Source organism: Castor canadensis, chromosome 11 (assembly GCF_047511655.1).
Source record: "Castor canadensis chromosome 11, mCasCan1.hap1v2, whole genome shotgun sequence".
Taxonomy (NCBI): domain Eukaryota; kingdom Metazoa; phylum Chordata; class Mammalia; order Rodentia; family Castoridae; genus Castor; species Castor canadensis.
This window is the reverse complement of record NC_133396.1, coordinates 34794080-34814253: the sequence shown is the minus strand read 5'-3', so window position 1 is coordinate 34814253 and position 20174 is coordinate 34794080. Positions and strand designations below refer to the sequence as shown.

The following is a 20174-nucleotide window of genomic DNA, read 5'->3' as shown; positions in this document are numbered from 1 at the left end:
CCTCCCAAAGAGAAACGTTCCACCCTCCAGCAACTTCGGCTGATTCTCGCGGGATTTGAGTTAGCCTCTCAGTTCGGATCCTACGGACTGCTTGCTCCATGATTCTTTGATCCGGAACTAATTATTCGAGAACCCCGGAAGAGGTTGCAGGTGTGCGAGAAGTGTGTTCGTTAAGGGAAAGTGAGGAACCGAAGGTGCGAGTGTGGAGGAGAGGTGGTCTTGGTATGTCAGTTCATCCCAGGGCGCATCCCAGGGCGCATCCCAGGGCGCATCCCAGGGCGCATCCCAGGGCGAAGGAGAAGGATACGGTTCTCCAGTCTGTAGTTGGAGCGTTTCTTTCCATCTCATTCCCTTCATTTTCTCCGTGATCAGCTGTCTTACGCCCAGTACCTCTGGATCCCTTGTCTATTCTGCAAGCCTTCCTTTGGGAGAAGAACCGAGAGCGCTAGGAAGAGGGAGGACCCAGAATTTCTAGTTTGCAGCAATGTCTCCTCATTCAGGCAGCATGGCTGCCTTACGCTCTTTGCTGAAAACTGAATACTCACTTCAAGCTGTTGAGTACTCCATAGAAAGGAAAGTTTTCTAAGGATATAACAAAAAGTTTGACTTTTCCCTTGTCTCATAGAGATAATGTCTAGAGAAGTATTTGATCCTTTAAGATTATCCAGGCACTGCTTTAGAAGCTGGGAATGTACTGTACAATAGCTATGTGTATGTACTGCGGAAGCTTTGAAAAGGAAATAAGTCTGACTGTCAGGTCGGGGGTGGTAAAGACACTCACGGCGAATAGGATGTTTTTGCGTGTTTGTTTTGGATGGAGAATAATTTCGGGGAGAGATTGCAGGTTGAAAGGACGTAGTACTTTGGTATGGCTGAATGGTACAATGTGTATAAGGAGAGGAAGTTAGAAGGAAAAAGTAGGGTGGAACCTAACTGTGCAGTGCTTTGATTTTGTTACGTGCTGGTGTCCAGGGTCCTTGCCTTCATAGGCCAGAGAACTGGCCCGTGAGGCAGCTGAATGATGAGCCAAAGCCGGTATATAAAGTAGAATTTATTAGAGAGAAAGGAAAGGCTACAGCTAAGGTACTGCAGCAGAGCCCGGAAGCCGGTAGCTCGCTGAGGTTTTTATGGACATTCTAACTCTGGGTTAGGTGGGTTTTTCTCATCAGGTGAACTGGTTTGATTTGCACTTTTATTGGGGGAGGGGAAACAATCTTAAGAGCATTTTGCTCATCAGCCCTGTGGCAGATCTGTATCTCTCCTTTAGGATGCAGGAATGCAGGCCTCCATCTCCTCAGGATATAGGAATGATATGGCTCTCCATAGGAGGATGGAATATTCACTCATCTGCTTTAGGTCTCCAGACCCAACAATTTCATGCTAAGGGATTTATGTTTCATTCTGTGGGCGGTTTAGCTGATGAGTTTCAATCATATGTGCTATAATTATAATGGCTGAACGGGATGAAGTAGGGCACATGTGAAACAAATGTGGAAAGATTGGAGTTAGGAAAGTTTATTTCTTGCCAAAAGCTTTCAAAATTATTAGGGGGTCGGTTGAATATATGATGCATGGATGACACGCTCAGGAATTTCAGATGCTCAGGGTTCTTGAGCCTGCTCTGAGAATGAAAGCACAGACAGACTCTAACAGCAGAGGTTGGAAAGATTTTATTTGTAGAGAATTTTAGTTGGAGAAAAGAGAAGAGAAAGAGCTCATATTGGGGAATGCAGGGGGACCCGGAAACTGGTGATCCCCTGGGCCAGGGTGGGGAGTGGGGTTTTATAGCCTATTTTCATTGCCTGATGGCAGGAGATGCCTTTCAGATGCAAACAGGCGTTTCCTAGGGAAAAGTGTCTCCTTGACCACTTTTGGGACCTCCTGCAATCTGTCCTTCAGTCCTTCATTCCCCCCTCTCAATGGTCGCCCTAACTACTGTTAGGGATAGGGACGACTCAGTAACTGCATCATGCTGACAGAGGGCGACGAAGGGGCCCACAGTGTCAGAGCTGACCACGAGAGGGGTTGTCAAGGGGACCGTGGTAGTAGGTCTTTTTCATCTCCACCAGAGGCATTTGTAGTTTGATGGATTCTAGGTGAGAAGAAACAAACTTGACAAGTTTAAAATGCAAAGCCCAAACACAAGCAAGAGAATAATGGCAACTATAAGCCCCAGAAAGGGTAGGAACCAAGTCCTGGAGGGAAGCCAGGATTTTATTTGTTCCCATATCTGAGTAGAAACCTGAGTTTCAAGAGATTGCTCCCGGAGCCATTTATCCTCTTGGAGAATATAATCTGCACGTTCCTCTACAATGCCTGAAGTGTTTATATATGTGCAACAGGAGGTATTGGCAGTGGCACATACCCCCCCTTGCTTGGCGGTGGTCCATTACCATACAGGCAAGGGATGACAAAGACCTTTGCATGTCCTTAATGGCAAGGCCTACCTGGTCTGAGGTGTCCTCTACCACTTTGGTTAGGTTTTTTGCAGTTACATGATTGACAATCACCCCATAGCTGATTCCAGCAAGGGTTGCAACTAATGCTGTTATCCCTAAAACTATTAAAGTAACCTCTCTTATTTCTATGGGAAGCTGTTCCTGTTGTAGTTAGCATTTCTCTTTTCTTCCAAATGGCAGCATGAGCATGCAGGATCAGGAAGGCATACTTAGAATCTGTATAGATGTTGACTCTCTGTTCTTTTGACAGTCTTAGGGCTTCTGTTAGGGCCACTAATTCTGCCAGTTGAGCACTTGAATTAGGAGGAAGAGGACCTGATGTGAGGGTGCCAAATTCTGTCACAACTGCAAACCCTGCATGTCTGGCACCATTCTTGACAAAGGAACTGCCATCAGTGTATAATTCTAGATCTGGGTTTTTTAAGGGCTGATCAGTTAATTCAGGTCGGGCAGCATAATTTTCCATAAGCACCTCCTTACACGAGTGCTCAGGATTTCCCTCTGCCTCTGGTAGAAGGGATGCAGGATTTAGGCTCTGACAGGTCCTTAAAGTTATTTCTGTCCCTCCCAGAAGCTGGGCCTGATATTTAAGTAGACAGCTGTCAGATAGTCAAAGTTCTCCTTTTGAGTTTAAAATTCCCACTAGGTCGTGTAGGGTATAAACCGTTAGGGGGCAGTTTAGGATAAGTTTCTGAGCTTCAAGCACTAGAAGGCTTACTGTGGCCATTGCTCTGAGGCATCCTGGCCATCCCTTGGCTACCTGATCTAACTCTTTGCTTAAGTAACCTACTGGCTGGGGAGTGATGCCCCGGAGCTGAGTCACCACGCCCAAGGCCAGTCCTCCCTTTTCATAGACATATGATTGAAACTTGTCCTGTACTGGGAGACCCAGGTGGGAGCTGTCGTAAGAGCCTTCTTTAACCTGTGGAATGCATTTTCTGACTTGTCATCCCATTCAATAAAGGGCTGGGTATCCTTCTGTGCTTCCTTAAGGATTTGATATAAAGGCCTGGCTAGATCTGCATATCCCAGGATCCAAATTCTACAGTATCCTGTGACCCCCCAAAAGGCCCTCAATTGCTTTAGAGTTTTAGGTAGAGGAAATGTCAGGATTGAATGGATTCTGTCTTCTCTTAGAGACCTCATTTCTTTCTCCAGGACAAGACCTAAATAACCCTAGACTGACACAATTGGGCTTTTTCTTTAGAGATCTTATAACCTCTATCTGCTAAGAAGTTTAGTAAGGACTCAGTGGCTCGTGAAATGACAGGCTCATTTGGTCTACAGAGCAGGAGGTCATCTACATATTGTAGCAGAGTAGCTTGTGGGTATTGCCATTCTGCCAAGTCTTGGGTTAGAGCTAACCCAAAGAGGTGGGGGCTGTCTCTGAATCCCTGGGGGAGGACAGTCCAAGTGACCTGTCCAGACTTTCTTGTGGGGTCCTCAAAGGCAAAGATAGGTTGACTTTTAGGGTGTAAGGGAATGAAAAAGAAGGCATCTTTTAAATCCAGAACAGAGTAGTAAGTAGTACCTGGAGGTATTTGGGCTAAAAGCGTATAGGGATTTGGAACTACAGGATGGAGAGGCACTACTGCTTCGTCAATGAGGCGGAGATCCTGGACTAGCCTCCAGACACCGAGAATAGGATTATTATATGGGCTGGAGCATTCTATTACAGTCCCTGTCTCTTTAAGTCTTTGATTATCGGAATTAGCCCCTCCTTAACTTCTGGCTTTAAAGGATATTGTTTTTGATGGGGAAACCAGGAGGGGTCCTTGAGATGAATTAGGATTGGGGCAGCTGTTCGTGCCTGTCCCACAGTGTGTCTATCCATCCACACTGGGGGGGTCTACTTGTTCCTCTATTAGGGGCAAGCAAAAGTACTCTCCTGGGGGTAAAAGTAGCTGTACCCCCAATTTGGATAGAAGGTCTCCCCTAGCAGAGGAGTAGGGGTTTCTGGGACAATTAAAAAGGTGGCAGAAATGGAAATCTCCCCAGGAGCAGGCTAAAGGCTGAGTGAAATAACGCTTTAGAGGCTGGCCTGATATGCCTTGAACAGTAATTTTCTTGGAGGACCTGGGTCCGGGAGAGAAAGGAATAGCTGAGATGCTGGCTCCAGTATTGATAAGGAGGCTGACCTTTTGCTTAATTTGGGGCTCTTTTGCTTTTACAGTGGTTACAGAAGCCTGTATGGGAGGCCCCCCCGGGACCCGTCATTGGGTGGGAGGCTCTGACCTCGGTTCCCCTGGGAACCGGGGACAGTGTGCCTTCCAATGTTTTCCCCAATAAATGGGGCAGGGTCCCGGAGGTAGCTTTCTCCAGGGGCACTCCCTCCTAAAATGGCCTGCCTGTCCACATTGAAAGCATGTCCTTGGGTTTGGACTTCGTCCCAGGGGAGCCTCTGAGCGCTGTGATCAGAGCCTCCTGCCGCTTATCCTTTCTCTTTTCCCTTTCCAGATCCTTCCTTTCTTTTTCTAAGTCCCTGTTATAGTATACAGATGTGGCTACACGGACCAATTGGTCCAGATCTCTGCTCCCTTCAGCCACCAATTTCTGAAGCTTTTTACGGATATCTGGTGCTGACTGTGTTAGAAATTTAGGTCGATTTCCTCTTCATGTGACTCTGGTATAATGTTGGTATGCTTTTGTAAAGCATCCTTAAGTCTCTGTAGGAAAGCTACTGGACTTTCCTAAGTGGCCTTGCTGTACAGCTGTGACTTGGAGTAATGAAGAGGTTTTACCTTGGCTCTCCTTAGTCCTTCAAGAATGCAGTGGATGAAATGGTTACGACTCCATTCATCCTTGTCATTTTCAGGGTCCCACTTAGGGTCATACCTAGGCACTGCCTGATCTCTGTTGAAATTGGGAATTGAGGCTCCCTTCTAGGTATCCAATGTCTTTGTCTTTCTTCTCCCTCCCCCTCCTTCTCCTGTGAGAGCCCAGTGTGAGACAGGCCTGTAGGGCCTGCTTTTATCTAAGTGATAATTGTCTCCAGCTGTGACTGCCTGATCTAGAACCCGCTGTTTCTCCAGAGAAGTGAGGGTCTGAGATAGCAATAGCATTATCTCTTTCCAGCTCAGTTCAAAGTTTTGGCTGACTTCTCTAAATGCCTGGATGTACTGATCTGGGTTTTCTGTGTAATTTTCTAAATCCTTTTTTATTTCTTTACGTTCACTCACTCTAAAAGGAACATGAGCTCTGTCCCCTCTAGGAATTAACTGGAGGGGTAGAGTCCTGTGGGACAGCGTCTAGTGTGTGAGGTGGCTGGGTAAGGGGGAAGAGGGGATGCTGATGGAGCATTAGATGGGTTTTTTTGCTCAAGGGAGTTTGGGGGCTTTTTGCAAAGGGTTACCATGGTCTGGGTATCTAGCCTGCATTTGTTTAGCCATTCTGGGTGGTCTCTTAGGAAAAAGAACAATTGAACGTACGGAACTTCAGTCCACTTTCCCTCCTTTTTACAGAACATATCTAATTGAAGAATGGTATTATAATTAATGCTCCTCCTTCTGGCCATCTTTCCTCATCTCCCAGAGGATACTGTGGCCAAGCCTGGGTACAGTAAAACTTGAGTCGCTTTTGCTGAAGACTTTCTGGATCAAGATCTTTCCAGTGTTTTAATAAGAAGTCAAGGGGGGATCCTTCCTGGATCCTTGAGGCTTGATTTCCCATCTAAAAAGGGAAACAAGGGAAAATTGGTCACCTTAACAGAGGTTTCTCCTTTTATCTAAGCGTCCCCAGATGAGGAGAAACTCTAGTGGGAGAGGGCTCTCCCTTGCTCCTTCCACTGCCACTCGTGGGTAGAGTCGTGGAGGATTTACAGATAGATATCTCAGTTGCACCCACCCCCCTGAGATGATCTTCGACCAATCTCTCATCTATTTGACTCGCCTGTTTGCCCTGCGACCCAGGTAGGCCTAGTTCTCCTCTATCAGCTGAACGCTTGTAATTAAAAAAAACTCTATCAAAGTAACCAAGAGGGCTTGCATGGCCAGAAGGAGGACCCCTTTAGAGGCATGGATGGGGACTCTTGATGAAGTAGACTTTTGTTCCCCCTATATATCCTGTGAGGCATATATGCTTTCTATGAAAGGAGAGAGAGAGAGCATTTGGAGGCTTTTGCTCTGGTAAGGGGCAAAAATGGAGACCTGAGGTTTTTGCCTTTTAACTGTTTTTTTTTTTCTTTCCCTGAGGGCAGGCTGAGGAACCTGTTTAACCAGTTAGTCTGATGCTTGACAAAGACAGTTAAACCTAAATTGGAGACTAGAACTTTCTGATGCCTGTAGGGACTTTTCCCAAACTCCCTGAAGAAAGAAGCGGGGAGGGGGACACTCATCCTGAACTGCCTGGGAAGGGGGAAGGAGAGGCTGAAGGTTGGGGAAAAAGAGTTTCCAGGCTTACGCATGAGGGATTATTGATCATCCCTGCTGTCCAGGTCGATCCTGCCAAAGGCAGTACTGGAGCACTGGAAGCAAGAGGTGACCTCCACTCTCGGGCCACAGAAACCATGAAGAAAACATGAGAGATCTGATTTTCTGTTTGCTGTGGACATGGCTGGAGGGGTCCGAAACTTAGCTGCCTTTGGGGCCTCAGGACAGGTCAGAAAGTTGCATCTCCAGCCTTTGGGTGACACCGGGGAGGGCCCTGGCCAGAACACCTTTTGTGGCTTGAAGACAAACTTTCCTTTCCACTGGCTGTTTTCAGACCTCCCCTTAAGCTGGTCAGATCTTGAAAGAGAGTGTTAGTGTTTAAGGAGAGGGAAAAAGAAAAAGCCTCGGTATACTTAAGTCGAGTTCCACCCACATAGCATTGGCAGTGCAGTACAAACTCCTGCCCGGCCTCTGAGTTTCCTCAGATTGCCTGCCGTACAGCTGTAGTGGGCTCGGACCTTTTCCTCAGTTTCCCAAGGAAGAAACCCTCCTTAACAAGACAGAGAGGGAGAAAAGTTTGACCTGAGAGTTCCACCATAGCTAGGCCGTGGTGGTGGGGTTTCTCCTGGAAAACAGACTCCACCAGAGTGCCGGACGCTCACGGTCACATTCTTAGGCAGTCTTTCCCAGTTTGGCACAACCTATACGGACCTCAGGTGACGGCTGGTCCCTTCGTGGTCGCCAAATATGATGCACGGATGACACATGCAGGAATTTCAGGTGCTGGGGGGGGGGGGTCTTGAGCCTGCTCTGAGAATGAAAGCACAGACAGACTCTAACAGCAGAGGTCGGAAAGATTTTATTTGTAGAGAATTTTAGTTGGAGAAAAGAGAAGAGAAAGAGCTCATACTGGGGAATGCAGGGGGACCCGGAAACCGGTGATCCCCTGGGCCAGAGTGGGGAGTGGGGTTTTATAGCCTATTTTCATTGCCTGATGGCAGGAGATGCCTTTCAGATGCAAACAGGCGTTTCCTAGGGAGAAGTGTCTCTTTGACCACTGAGCGCCTTTTGGGACCTCCTGCAGTCCGTCCTTCAGTCCTTCATATAGATAAGTTCAACAGGATTGGGGACTGGATTTAGCAGGACATAGGAGGATGGAAAATACAGATTTTCTCAGAAATCAAGAATACAAGCCGGACATATTGGCTCACACCTGTAATCCTACTTGGGAAGCTGAGATCGGGAGGATCCCGGTCCAGGCCAGCCCTGGTGGAAAGCGAGACCCTATCTTAAAAAAATAGCCAACATAGAAAGGGCTGGCAGGGTAGCTAAAATTGTAGAGCGCCTGCGCAAATCCTTGAGTTCAAATACCGCCTGCCCACCCCACCACCAAAAGAAAAGAAAATTGATCACAAGTTTCACCTGTTTTTCTGCAGCAGTAAGAGAAATGTCCCTGTTATTTATTATTTATTTATTTTTGCAGCACTGTAAGGAGTGGGACTTTTTTTTCCCCTAGTGCTCTAGGTACAAACTTCAGGATAGGAGTACAGTTAAATTTTCAGTAAATATTGATTGATTCATAGGATGAAAAGACAGCATAGAGACCAGTGCTATCCAAAAGATATGTTCTGTACCCACTTTCAAGTTGTTGGATTTGAGAACTTCGATTATGACTAAGTGTATTGAGCTGAATATTTAGTCTTTCTTTAAATTTTATTTTACCGTTTTTACATTTACTTACATGTGTACATTATTTGGGCCACCTCCCACCCCCAAACCCATTCCTCCGGCTTGTTCTTCAGTTTTGTTGAATGAAAAACATAATAAGAAAAACGTAGTGTTTTTTGCTAGTTTGAGATAAATATAGCTATACAGGGAGAGTCCTTGTGTTGTTTCCACGCACATGTGTATTGCACCACGCGTTGGTTCATCTCTACCAGACCTCTTCACTACTTCCTAGTCCCCTTCCCAAGGTGGCCCTGAATATTTAGTCTTTTTTTTTTAATTTCTTTATTTTTAATTTTTTTAATATTTAGTCTTAATCTAAATTTACATAACCCCTTTTGGCTAATGGCTACCTTATTGGACAATATATACATTGAAAATACGGCCAAATATGTAAGTTTGTGTAATACAGTGTGGAGAGCGGATTATGAAAAGCCTATGAGAACTGCACATAAGGAAGGCGAGATGTCGGCTTAATTGATTTTACCTGTAGGCCAAAATAGGCACAGCCCCGGCAACAAACAGAAAAAGCAGAACAGCTGTGTCTCCTAAACCGGTGAGAACGCAGGTTTCTCCTTGTTACAATGTCATGCCCTCCCTGACAGCCTCTGCTCCACCCTTTTCCACCCCCTCCCCTCCTTTTACTTAGGACTTTGGAGGGTTTTTTGGGCTTTTGCTTTGGGCTTTTTGGTGTGGGAAGCTTTTGGAAGGGAAAAGAATTATTAAAGGGAAATTGCTGAAGGGAAAAGTATGGCTAAAGAGGGGTTGATAGAAGTCTGCACCGAGAACTTTTAACATAGGCCTTAGAAAAGAAAGCCAAACAAAGAACATAGGCTTTAGAAGCTAAAGAAAAGCCAAAGAGAACATGGGACAGTGCAAGATACAGAACAGAGACTTTGCAAGTCTGAGCACCTAGGCTTTAAGGAAGCTAAAGAGAGCATGCTGAAGAAAAGCTGCAAGTCTGGGGGCAAAGGACGTTAAGAGCTATTAAGCTAAAGATAAGCTAAACATGGGACCGACCAGAGTCTCAGGAAAGAGGTTTTAAGCAAGGTTTTAAAGAAGACTTTATAAACAAGGTTTTAAAGAACTGCAAGGAGTAAGGCCTTAAGGAATAAAAGAGAGAGAAAATAAGCATTAGGGTTGGGCGTCTCCACCTGAGCGCTCAGCACACCTGACCCCGCTTTTCTGTCTGTCAATCCTGTGTCTTTTCTGAATCTCCATTCGCCCCCAGTTAAGCCCAGTTAGGTTAGGTAATAACCAGGAGTGAGAGAAAAAGCTCGCTCTAACAAACGAGAGAGCGAAAAAACAGCGCCCTCTCCAATATAATACATGTATCAAGCCAAACAGGATGCTGAGCTCAGAAGGAGATTAAAACTGTCAGAGAATTAGGTGAAAGTTAGGTTAAAGAATTCAAGGAGGAGAGTTTTAAGTTTTAAAAGCAATTAGAAGTGAGTGTTGCAGAAAACTCAAGACCTTGGAAAAAAGTAACTACACTTGGCAATGAGGAAGTGTCTGGTTCCTTAGCAATTTCAGTAGGGTAGGAAAGAGAAACAACCAGGTACAGTGAATGGGAGAAGTAGAGATTAGTAATTAAAGTTTAATTGAAACAAAGAGGAAAAATAAAGCAGTGGTGGAAGAGTTCAAAGATTTGGGCTTTCCCAAACAATCAGTGGCCTGTGAAGGAGAATTACTGGGCGGAGCATGGTTCAGGAGGTAATGGGAACAAGGCCACTAATGAAATGTGTTTGGTCAGGCAGGGTGATTACAAAGTACCGAGAGGAGGGTTTATGTAAAGGTCATACTTGTTTTACTGTGATGCTGTTGCCAAAGATTATCTTTAAGAAGAGTCTCAAGCACTGGGTTTATTAGTGTGTTTATAGTAGGTGTGCAGAAACAGGACACGCTGAAACACCTTTTAGAGAAGGTAGATGAAGGTCTATTTGGGTTAATATGAGAGAAGAACATCCTAGTTTATAATTAGAGACCTCATTGAGAAGTGGGATGTAAGCAATAAATGTGGAGATTTCTGGAATTTTCACTGATAGTTTTTTGTAGATGTGCTTTTAGATGAAGTTGAAAAGATGAGAAGGTTTTTACTATGACCATTACATGGGGATGTCTTACACTTCTGCCACTTATTATGTTACTATGGATAAGCAGATTTTCATATTGATCCCCATTTTTCTTACCTTTAAAATAAGTCTTAATGGGGCTGGCAGAATGGCTCAAGTGGTAGAGCACCTGCTTAGCAAGTGTGTGGCCCGGTACTGCCAGAAAATAAAATGGGACTTAATGTCATTTATGTTCATAGCAATAATAAATGAAATCGTGGGTGCATCCACCTAAATAACCAATTGTCCAAAGATGAATATGTTTATTGGTAATGAACATTGCAATATTTTGTTTTGTTTTTGAGACAGGATCTTGCTACATAGCCCAGGCAGGTCTGGCACTCAAAATACTCCTGCCTCGGCCTCCTAAGTGTGGTGGCATTCTTTTGTCATGATTCTTATTGTCAGGCACGAGATACTCTCCTTCCTAAACTCCCAGCTTTATTTCTTTTTTTGTTAGAATTTGATAAAAAGCAACTCCATTTTGAGTCTGACAACTTTACAGATGTAAAGGTTTTAGTGTGGTATTCATCATATGCTAGGTCTTCTATGTAGAGTAGTTCACTTTTCCAGAATCTGCCTGAATCTGATATATGGAGTATTTGGTTACTTTTGTTGGAAGTAATAACCCTCTGGTGCTGAAAACAGACACACAAGAGACAGAAAATCTTGACAAGGCAATTTTCTCTTGATCAAGAGGGTGCAAGCATGTGCTCACTCCCGCTAAGCGTCACACAAGCACAAAATGGCTGACAGTGGCTCCTCCTTATATCTCTGATGCGGTTGTACCTGCCCTTCACCTGGGTTTTGTCCAGGTCAGAGGTTCACAACTCCCTCGATTGGCTAAAAGGCTTGGGGGATGGGTTAGGGAATGCAGTTTGGAGGGCAATGGAATTGTACAGGAAGCAAGGACCCTTTAAACATGCAAGTCACCCAAGATGATGACCTGAGGAATTTTTAAGTAATCTAAGAGGGTAACAAATACTTTGATAGAAAAGATCATTTTTCTCACACTTTGCAACCTAGAAATTGGTGCAGAGACTCCTTCTAGTTATACCTGACATATAGATAGCTAGTAAACACTTGTTTATTGAATTTCTTTTGGACTCAGTTTCCTTTTTTCTGTTTTTTTTGAGTTGCTCAATGCTTTTATTCATCAAAAATCTGTATAGAATGTGTGCTTTGAAATGAGTTACAGAGCCTTGGAAGAAGGCTAAGGATGGAGGATTGTGAGTTTGAGGCCAGCCTAGGCAAATTAGAAAGACCGTCTCAAAATAAAATTCTTTTAAAAGGGCCAGGGATGTAGCTCAGTAGTAGAGCATTTGCCTAGCATGTGTGAAGTCCTGGGTTCAATCCCCAGCACTGCAAAAGAAAAAGATACGAGTCATAGGTTTCATCCATTCCCTTGCCAACTCCTATGTAAATCCTGCTGTCCTTTTTCATTCACCAACAATACACCTGCTTGTCCTACACTTGTGCAGAATTGGGCTTGAAAAAATTGTGCGGTTCTGTGGATTGGTGCACATTTACAGTATGTATTCCTGGGCCCAGTATGTACTACTATAAATTCTTTTGTTGGTTTTGTTTTGTTTTTTTCAGAGAGGGTCTTGCCTAGTACCCTAGGCTAGCCAACTCCTCAATTCTGTTACACAGCCTCTACATTTGCCTCAGTAGCTATTCTAAACCTTCACTATGTTTTCCTAGCTGATCGTGCTTGATTTCTCACTGAGAAAATAGAAACCACAGTATAACTTCCCTGTGCTTCTGCTACAATCCCCTATGGTTTTATACATACTTGTGTTCTCTGCTTAAGGTTCTCTCTCTCTCTTTCTGCCTTTACTAAACTTCTAAAGAGAAAGGTCAGGCTTTCATCTTGTTTGCTTTTATTTCTGAACCCTCTAAAAGGGGAATTTGGGCTGGGTTGTGGCACAAGTGGTAGAGCATCAGCCTAGCAAGCGTGAGGCCCTGAGTTCAAACCCCATTGCCACAAAAAATAATAATTTTTTTTTCTTTATTTATTTGGTGGACTTGGGGTATGAATTCAGGTCCTTGTGCTTGGGAGGTAGGTGCTCTACCAATTGAGCCACTCCCCCAGCCAAAAAAATAATAAATTAAAGGGATATTTCTCTTACTACTGCAGAAAAACAGGAGAGCTTTCTGACCAAATCTCATCTATACAACCATCTTTGATTCTAACCATTTTCTTTTCCAGTAACTTGCTGTATGATTTACCATCTTATAACTCCAGTACCACTACACCTGCATGCACGTGTCTGAGAAAACAGTCATCATCAAAACAATCCCTTATAGGTAGTCTGTACCCTTGATCTTTGATCAAGGCCTTTTTATGAGAAAATGATCACTTGTAATTTGAGAGCTATCACTTGTCTTACAACATATAATCAAATAAAAGGTACATACACATTTTTTAAGATTTGTAATAACCAGTTGGTTTTGACTTAAACAGATAGCTGCACTATCCAAAATTTCCAGTATTCCCCCCTTTTGCGGGGGATGGTAAAGACAGTCTCGCTATGTAGCCTAGGTTGCATAAAACTCATGATCCTTCTGCCTTAGTCTCCCCCAGTGCTAGGATTACAAGTCTGTACCACCATGCCCAGCAACTTCCTGACTTTTTGAACTAACTTTACAATTCATTTGTCTATAACCGTCTTTGTTTTATGGTATGTATCTGTTGAGTGATTAAGAACTGTAATTGACCTTTTTTGCTCAAGTCAAAACCTTCTTCAGGTAAATCTGCTCTGTAGGGATAATATCCAGAGGGAGTTTTAGTTGTAAAATCCCAATATTTGATTGCTAATATCTGTATTATAAGTTTTATACTAAATTCTGTAGTATTCATTTTACCTAATTATCTAATGGAGATCCACTTTTACTTCCCTTCATGTTAAATTGCAAGTCACAATGCTGTAAGTTTGTGAACCAGTACTTCAATCCTTTGTATCCCTCATAACTAATTAATCAGTTATTGTTTGGGGGATTTTATCATAATTATTAACACCTTAATTGTACAAGTTAATGGACATCCAGTGATACGTCTCCATTCTTGCAGCATGTGTTGATCATGTCTATCTACCTTTCTTCCACCCTCATCCCTATTCCTCTTCCCCAGCACCTTTCCTAGACCTTGTAAGTCCTTCATCTCCCCTCCCCATCCTTCTCTAGTGACCACTATTCCATTCCATACTTTTGCAGTGCTTACTTACTGGTTTCCAAATGAGTAAGAACATGTTTCTGTCTGGCTGGCTAGCTTGTTTCACCTAATATAATGATCTCTTGTTCCAACCATGTTGCTGCAAATGACAGAATTCCATTCTTTTTCATGGCTGAGTAGTACTGCCTTGTGTACTGTATCACATTTTCTTTATCCATCCATCACCTGAAGGTCTTCTGGGTTGTAATTGGGCTGCTGTGAATAGTGCTGCATAAACATGGGAGTGCAAGCATCTTTTGGTAAAGATTTCATCTCTGGGGCTGGAGGCATGGCTGACGTGGTAGACCTCTTGCCTAATAAGCACAGGCCTTGACATTTAAAAAAAGATTAAAATAACAGTTTTCCAGTTTATTTTTGTTTTGGTTTTTGTAGTACTAGGGTTTGAACTCAGGGTCTTATTACTTGCTAGGCAGGCACTCTACCACACGAACCACTCCACCTGTCAGCAGTTTCCCACTCTAAAAACAAGATTTCATCTCCTCTGGACATGTACCCAGTGGGGAAAGTGATGGATCCCATGGTAGTTCTAGTTTTAGTTTATTGAGAAATCTCTATACCGTTTTCTGTAATGGCTGTACTAATTTACACCCCCCCCCACACACACTGGTGTGTAATTGTTCCCTTTTCTCCGTGTACTTGCCAGCGTTTATTTCTTGTCTGTGATGACAGCCCTTGTAACTGGGATAAGCTTCTACATCATTGTAGTTTTGATGTGCATATCTCTGATGATTCCTGAAACTGAGTGTTTTTTTCATGCATTGGTTGGCCATTTGTATGTCTTCTTTTGAGAAGTGTCTGTTTAGTTCTTTAACCCATTTTTAAATTTGTTTTTTGGGTTTCAACTTTTTGAATTCTTTATATATTCTGGACACACCATCTGCAAATATTTTCTCCCACTCAGGTTTAAAATTTATGTCTTTGCTGGGTAATGGTGGCTCAGGCCTGTAATTCTAGCTATTTGGGAGGCTGAGAAAGGGAGAATCAAGGCCATCCCTGGCAAACAGTTCCCGAAACCCAATCTTCAAAATAACTAAAGCAAAATGGACTGGAGAGGGGTAGAGTGCCTGCTTTGCAAGCACAAAGCCTTGCGTCCCACAAGAAAAGGAAAAAAAAAATGACTCGTCTTTGATCCATTTTTGAGTAGATTTTTGTGTACAGTAGGAGAGTTTCATTCTTCAGCAATGTTTATTGAAGAAGTCTTTTCTACATTCCTTGTCAAAAATCATTTGAGGTGGATATGTCTGCTCTTACACCAGTACCAAGCTGTTTTAGTAATTACGGCTTTGTAGATCTTTTTTTCTGGTACTATGGTTTCAACTCAGGGCCTTGTACTTCCTAGGCAGACACTGTACCATTTGAGCCATGTTACACACCTTTTTACCTTAGTTATTTTTCAGGTAGGGTCATGCACTTGTTGCCAGAGCCACTTTGATTGTCCTGCCTGTACACTCCGGGTGACTGGGGTTATAGATATGCACTATGACACCTGGCTTGTTAGTTGAGATGGGGGTCTCCCCAATGTTTTTCTCAAGTTGACCTTGAACTGCATTTCTGGTCGCTTCTGAAATAGCTGGATTGCAGGCAAGAGCTTCTACACCCACCTCTGTTGTATGTATAAAAGTCAGGCATTGTGATGTCTCCACCCTTCTTTTCTTTGCTCAGGATCTGTTTGGTATTCTGGGTCTCTTGTGCTGCCATATGAATTTTAGGATTTTTTTTCTTCTATTTTTTTTATAGAAAATCATTATTGTGGTGGGAATTATATTGGATCTCTATTGCTTTGGGTAGTATCATTTTAATAGAGTTATGCATGAACATGTGATCTTCCATTTTTTGTGCCCTCTATTTCTTTCATCAGTGTTTTATAGTTTTCATTGCAGAGATTTCCTTGATGAAGCTTATCCTAAATATTTTTATAGATGTTATAAATGGGGTTGCTTTCTTAAGTTTCTTTTTCATTATTTGGGTATGAAATGCTTTTTTTGTATGCTGACTTTTGGATACTGGTACTTTATTGAATTCGTTTATAAGTTCTAACAATTTTTTGATGGAGTATTTGTTTTTCCATGTGTAGAATCATGTCATCTGCAAACATGGATAATTTAACTTCATCTTTTCCAATTTGGATGTCCTTTCTTTCTCTTACCCAATTGCTCTTTTGTTATTATATTGTTGTTGTACTACAGGTGCATTGTGACATTTACAAAAGTTCTTAGAGTATATCATAGTTGAATTCACCCCCTCCATCATTCTCCTCTATTCCCACCTCCCCCCAGCCTAATTGCTCTTGCAAAGACTTCCAGTACTATATTAAATAAGAGTGGCAAGCCAGGTGTGGTGGTGCACATCTATAATTCCAGTACTTAGGAGGTTAGGGAAGGAGGCTTACAAATTCAAGACCAACCTGAACTACATGGTATCACTTTGTTCCTGGTCTTAGAGGTTTTTGTAATTGTTTTTTTGGTGGGACTGGGGTTTGATCTCAGGGCTTTGTACTTGCAAAGCAGGCACTCTACCACTTGAGCTACACTTCCAGTCCATGTTGCTCTGGTTATTTTGGAGATAGAGTTTCACAAACTATTTGCCCAACCTAGCCTCAAACTATGCTCTTCCCAATCTCAGCCTCTCAAGTAGCTAAGATTACAGGAGTGAGGCAGGTTTCCTCATTTTCGATATGAAAATACTAACTTGTCATCATTATATGGATCAAATGACAAAAAATATGTGAAAAATCTGAGCTATGAAAACATGAAGTTTTATTAAAATGAATGAAATTCAAAATTAGGATCGGGCCACTTCCAAACCTCTACTAGAACAAAAGCTCTGTTATAGAAGGAACTTTTTCTACTTTGTGTGGTTAGATCCTAGAGCTGGCTCAGTATTTGTAGAAGGGTGCAGTATTTCAAAAAATAAAAGAATTGAGAAGGCAGATGAACTTAGTGACACACTGCAAGAGCAGATTTGAATTTAAGATTGTAAGTGTGGGAATATCATGTTGCTTTACTTTTTTATTAACTGTACTTTTGACTGACATCCAGCCTTTAAAAGCAAAATATTAAGTACACCAGTACGTTATGCTAAATCAAAGAAGCCAAAACAAAATGCCACACTATTGTATGATTTTATTTAAATAAAATGTTCATAATAGGTGAATCTGTAAAGCCACAAAGTAGACTAGTGGTTGTCAGGAAGAGGGAAATGGGAAGTGACTGCTAATGGGTAAAAGGTTACTTTTTGAGGCACTGAAATGTTCTAGAACTAGACTGGTGATGGTTGGCACAACCTTGTGGATATTAAAAACCAGTTACAAATTAAAAGGGTGAATTTTATAGTATATGAACTGTATCTTTAAAAATAGCATCTGCAATACCATCCTGAAGTGAAGATCTTTGGTAATACTGCCTAATCTACCTGCCATGTGTGACTTTATGCTAATGAGGAAGATAAGGAAACTTACAATAAAGAATTTCCAGGGCTATCATCCATGCCATGAGGATTATACACTGCACAATTCTAAGGACATCACTTTCAAGTACTAAAATACAGTGGCTTCATATGTATAAATGCTTGAATGAATGCATTATCAATTCAGTCTCCTCAAATGTAGTCTGACATACATGTTTTATTGGCCATGCAAATATGAAGAGTTTTGCTGGGGTAGCAGGACTTTCAAAGGATCAAGAATGATCTTCCTCTGTTTTATATGATAATTATACTTCTGGAAAACCTGATGAATAGTCAAACAGTGCCACAAATACTTTGTGTTCCTAAGTAAAATGGAGTTCAGTTCTAATCTCAGGTATTAGTAGTCTTCCTTCTATAATATATATGTTCAGCTTTCCTTTTTTTATTTTGTAAGATCGGTAGTACCTTTGCTCCTGCCTAGTAAATGGGCAGAGTGCAGTGGGGAACTGCTGATGCTGGTACCATCTCCACTGAGAACCACTGCATTATGAAAACACAGATGTATTCACTGCTTTCCAGAAAAGGTAGGGCAGGGGGGTGTTGACTTAGGGAAGACTGAACAACAGGAGTTTTTGAAACAGATACTACTCACGAGTTCAAGATGCTCTAAAGCTATTTCCTGTTAATGCTTGACTCTTTTTCTAGTGCACAGGGAATGGGTAGGAACAGGGTACATGTAGATAATGTACCTTGCCCTTCTTCTGGGTGGCCTCACGTAGTTCTAAAATACTGCTTACTACTTAAAGTATCTGATAAGTGTGAAACTTTTCATTGCTGCTACTAAATTTTTCCCTTTCCTTTAAGATGCTCTCCAGATCCTTGGTTATGGAGTATTTGGCTCATCCCGGTACCCTCAGCTTGGCCGTTGGAGTTGCCTGTGGCATGTGCCTGGGCTGGGGTCTCCGTGTGCACTTTGGGAAGCTCCCCAAAAGTTCCCCAAGTGAGACAGACACAGAAACTGGAACTGAAACAAGCACCTTGGGAGAGAGTGGGGAGTACAAAATGATTCTTGTGGTTCGAAGTGACTTAAAGATGGGAAAAGGAAAAGTTGCTGCCCAGTGCTCTCATGCTGCTGTTTCTGCCTACAAGCAAATTCAAAGGAGAAACCCGCATGTGCTCAAACAGTGGGAATACTGTGGCCAGCCCAAAGTGGTGGTCAAAGCACCTGATGAAGAAGCCCTGATGGAATTACTGACCCATGCCAAAATGCTAGGGCTCACTGTAAGTTTAATCCAAGATGCTGGGCGCACTCAGATTGAACCAGGCTCTCGTACCGTCCTAGGAATTGGGCCAGGACCAGCAGACCTAATGGATAAAGTTACTGGCCATCTCAAACTTTATTAGACAGGCTTTCATGTGATGTTCCTATCACAAGTGTTTGAAATCTGTCAAATTCTAACAATAAAAACTGAATTTCTTCCCCCAGTTTGAACATTCTTGAGATTAAAAAAAGTCCACTCCCATTTTCTTCTGTCATAAATTTAGCAGTTAAATGTTGTCATCTTGGGCTTAAGAAAAATACTGTTGGTGAAATGATCTTGGCGATTCAAGTAAAAGATGCTGAAACAAATAGTGAAGGAGAGAAAAACAGGTCATGACAAACTGGCTAACAGCATTTCCCTATATAAGATCCACTTTACTATCTGTGTTGACTTATGTGTTGACAGCTCCTTTCCCTGAAACTATGCCACTGTCCTGTCACCTGTGTAGGAGGTGCTTCATGGGTGGTCTCACAGAATTCAAATTGCAGTTTCTCTACTGTTGCTTTTTGAATGACTGATACCTGGTTTTACTGCACAGATCATGGTATGGCCACCCAGTGGAATCTCCTGGTTTCAAATGTAACCATTTTGAGTTTCAAAGTAAATTTCAAAGTTGACATAGCTACCTGTACAGTGTTTATTGCTTATTTCCTGTGATCCATTGTGGCCAAAGGTTTTCAGCAGTGGTTCTAACTCACAGCCTATGAAAATTCCTTTACTTCATTCCCTTTCCTTCAACAGTGAAGCCATTGAAGCTGTGATGTGACCATAGGGGTGTGGAAGATGCAGATGGACCCATGTAAGAATTTACAGTAACTGAAGTGAATGTAGTTAGCCCCAATGTTTTTTTTCCCCATGGAACTTAAGGAACTTGACCATTTATTTGAGGGCATGTCCTTCACCCTCTTCCTTTGATCTTCATACACTTAATATCATAATAATAAATTAGTTAGCTGCCCAGAATATACATGCAGAAGGTCCTAACTCCCCAAACCACATAACTTCCTGATAGTCTTCTTGCTAGAATCCATTCTTCTTGAAAGCCCAGGAGGATTCTGACAGTGATTTCTAAATTCAGTATATCCCTAAGAAACAGAATGATGTGTTAAGTTGCTCCCATTTTCTGTTGTTAAATGTCAACATAAGTAACATGAAGGCACAACTTAAAAGGGACCTCAGGTCACTGAAGACTCTGGGTGGACTACGGTCAGTCTCAAAAGTTGGTACATTTTATAATACACTGGTATAAGACAACATGGAAGAAATTGCAACTGTGAATGATGCCACCAGTAGCAACTGTTTCTAAACAGAATGTTTTCAAAAGTGATGCAACAACCCGTAACTGTTGAAGTACGTTTCTGGCTCAGGTAATTTCTGAAGGCTTGCCTCAGAGAGACTGATGGCTCCATATTCAAAGTCAGTGCATTCCCAACAGGATGTATGGGGTGGCTGATTCAAGGAACTGTAATAAGTCATGGCTTATCTGTTAGAATAGTACAGAAATTCTGGTAATTGCAAATATTTGTCATACTATTTTTCTAGTTCACCCA

General features: G+C 42.5%; 2 protein-coding genes across 6 annotated transcripts in view; one reads left to right on the top strand and one right to left on the bottom strand.

Moving 5' to 3' along the window:
* The first annotated feature begins 5 nt into the window (after positions 1-5).
* Positions 6-18787, top strand: Ptrh2 (peptidyl-tRNA hydrolase 2). 4 transcript variants are annotated; one of them, XM_074046219.1, is made up of 3 exons: positions 46-222; positions 6892-7054; positions 18167-18787. In XM_074046219.1, exons 2-3 carry the CDS (start codon positions 7007-7009, stop codon positions 18704-18706), a joined length of 588 nt encoding a protein of 195 aa, XP_073902320.1. In that variant the 5' UTR covers positions 46-222; positions 6892-7006; the 3' UTR covers positions 18707-18787. The 4 variants fall into 4 exon arrangements, with proteins under 4 accessions (XP_020017415.1, XP_020017417.1, XP_073902320.1 ...); XM_020161826.2 differs by lacking the exon at positions 6892-7054 and having other exon boundaries at positions 6-150; XM_020161828.2 differs by lacking the exon at positions 6892-7054 and having other exon boundaries at positions 37-194.
* The window catches only part of Cltc (clathrin heavy chain), a 64962-nt gene continuing 63464 nt past the window's right edge, over positions 18677-20174 (bottom strand). For both annotated transcript variants that reach the window (XM_020161824.2, XM_074046216.1), the window contains one exon: positions 18677-18922. In XM_020161824.2, coding sequence (XP_020017413.1) covers positions 18909-18922 — 14 coding nt within the window. In that variant the 3' untranslated portion in view covers positions 18677-18908. The remainder of the gene's footprint in view (positions 18923-20174) is intronic.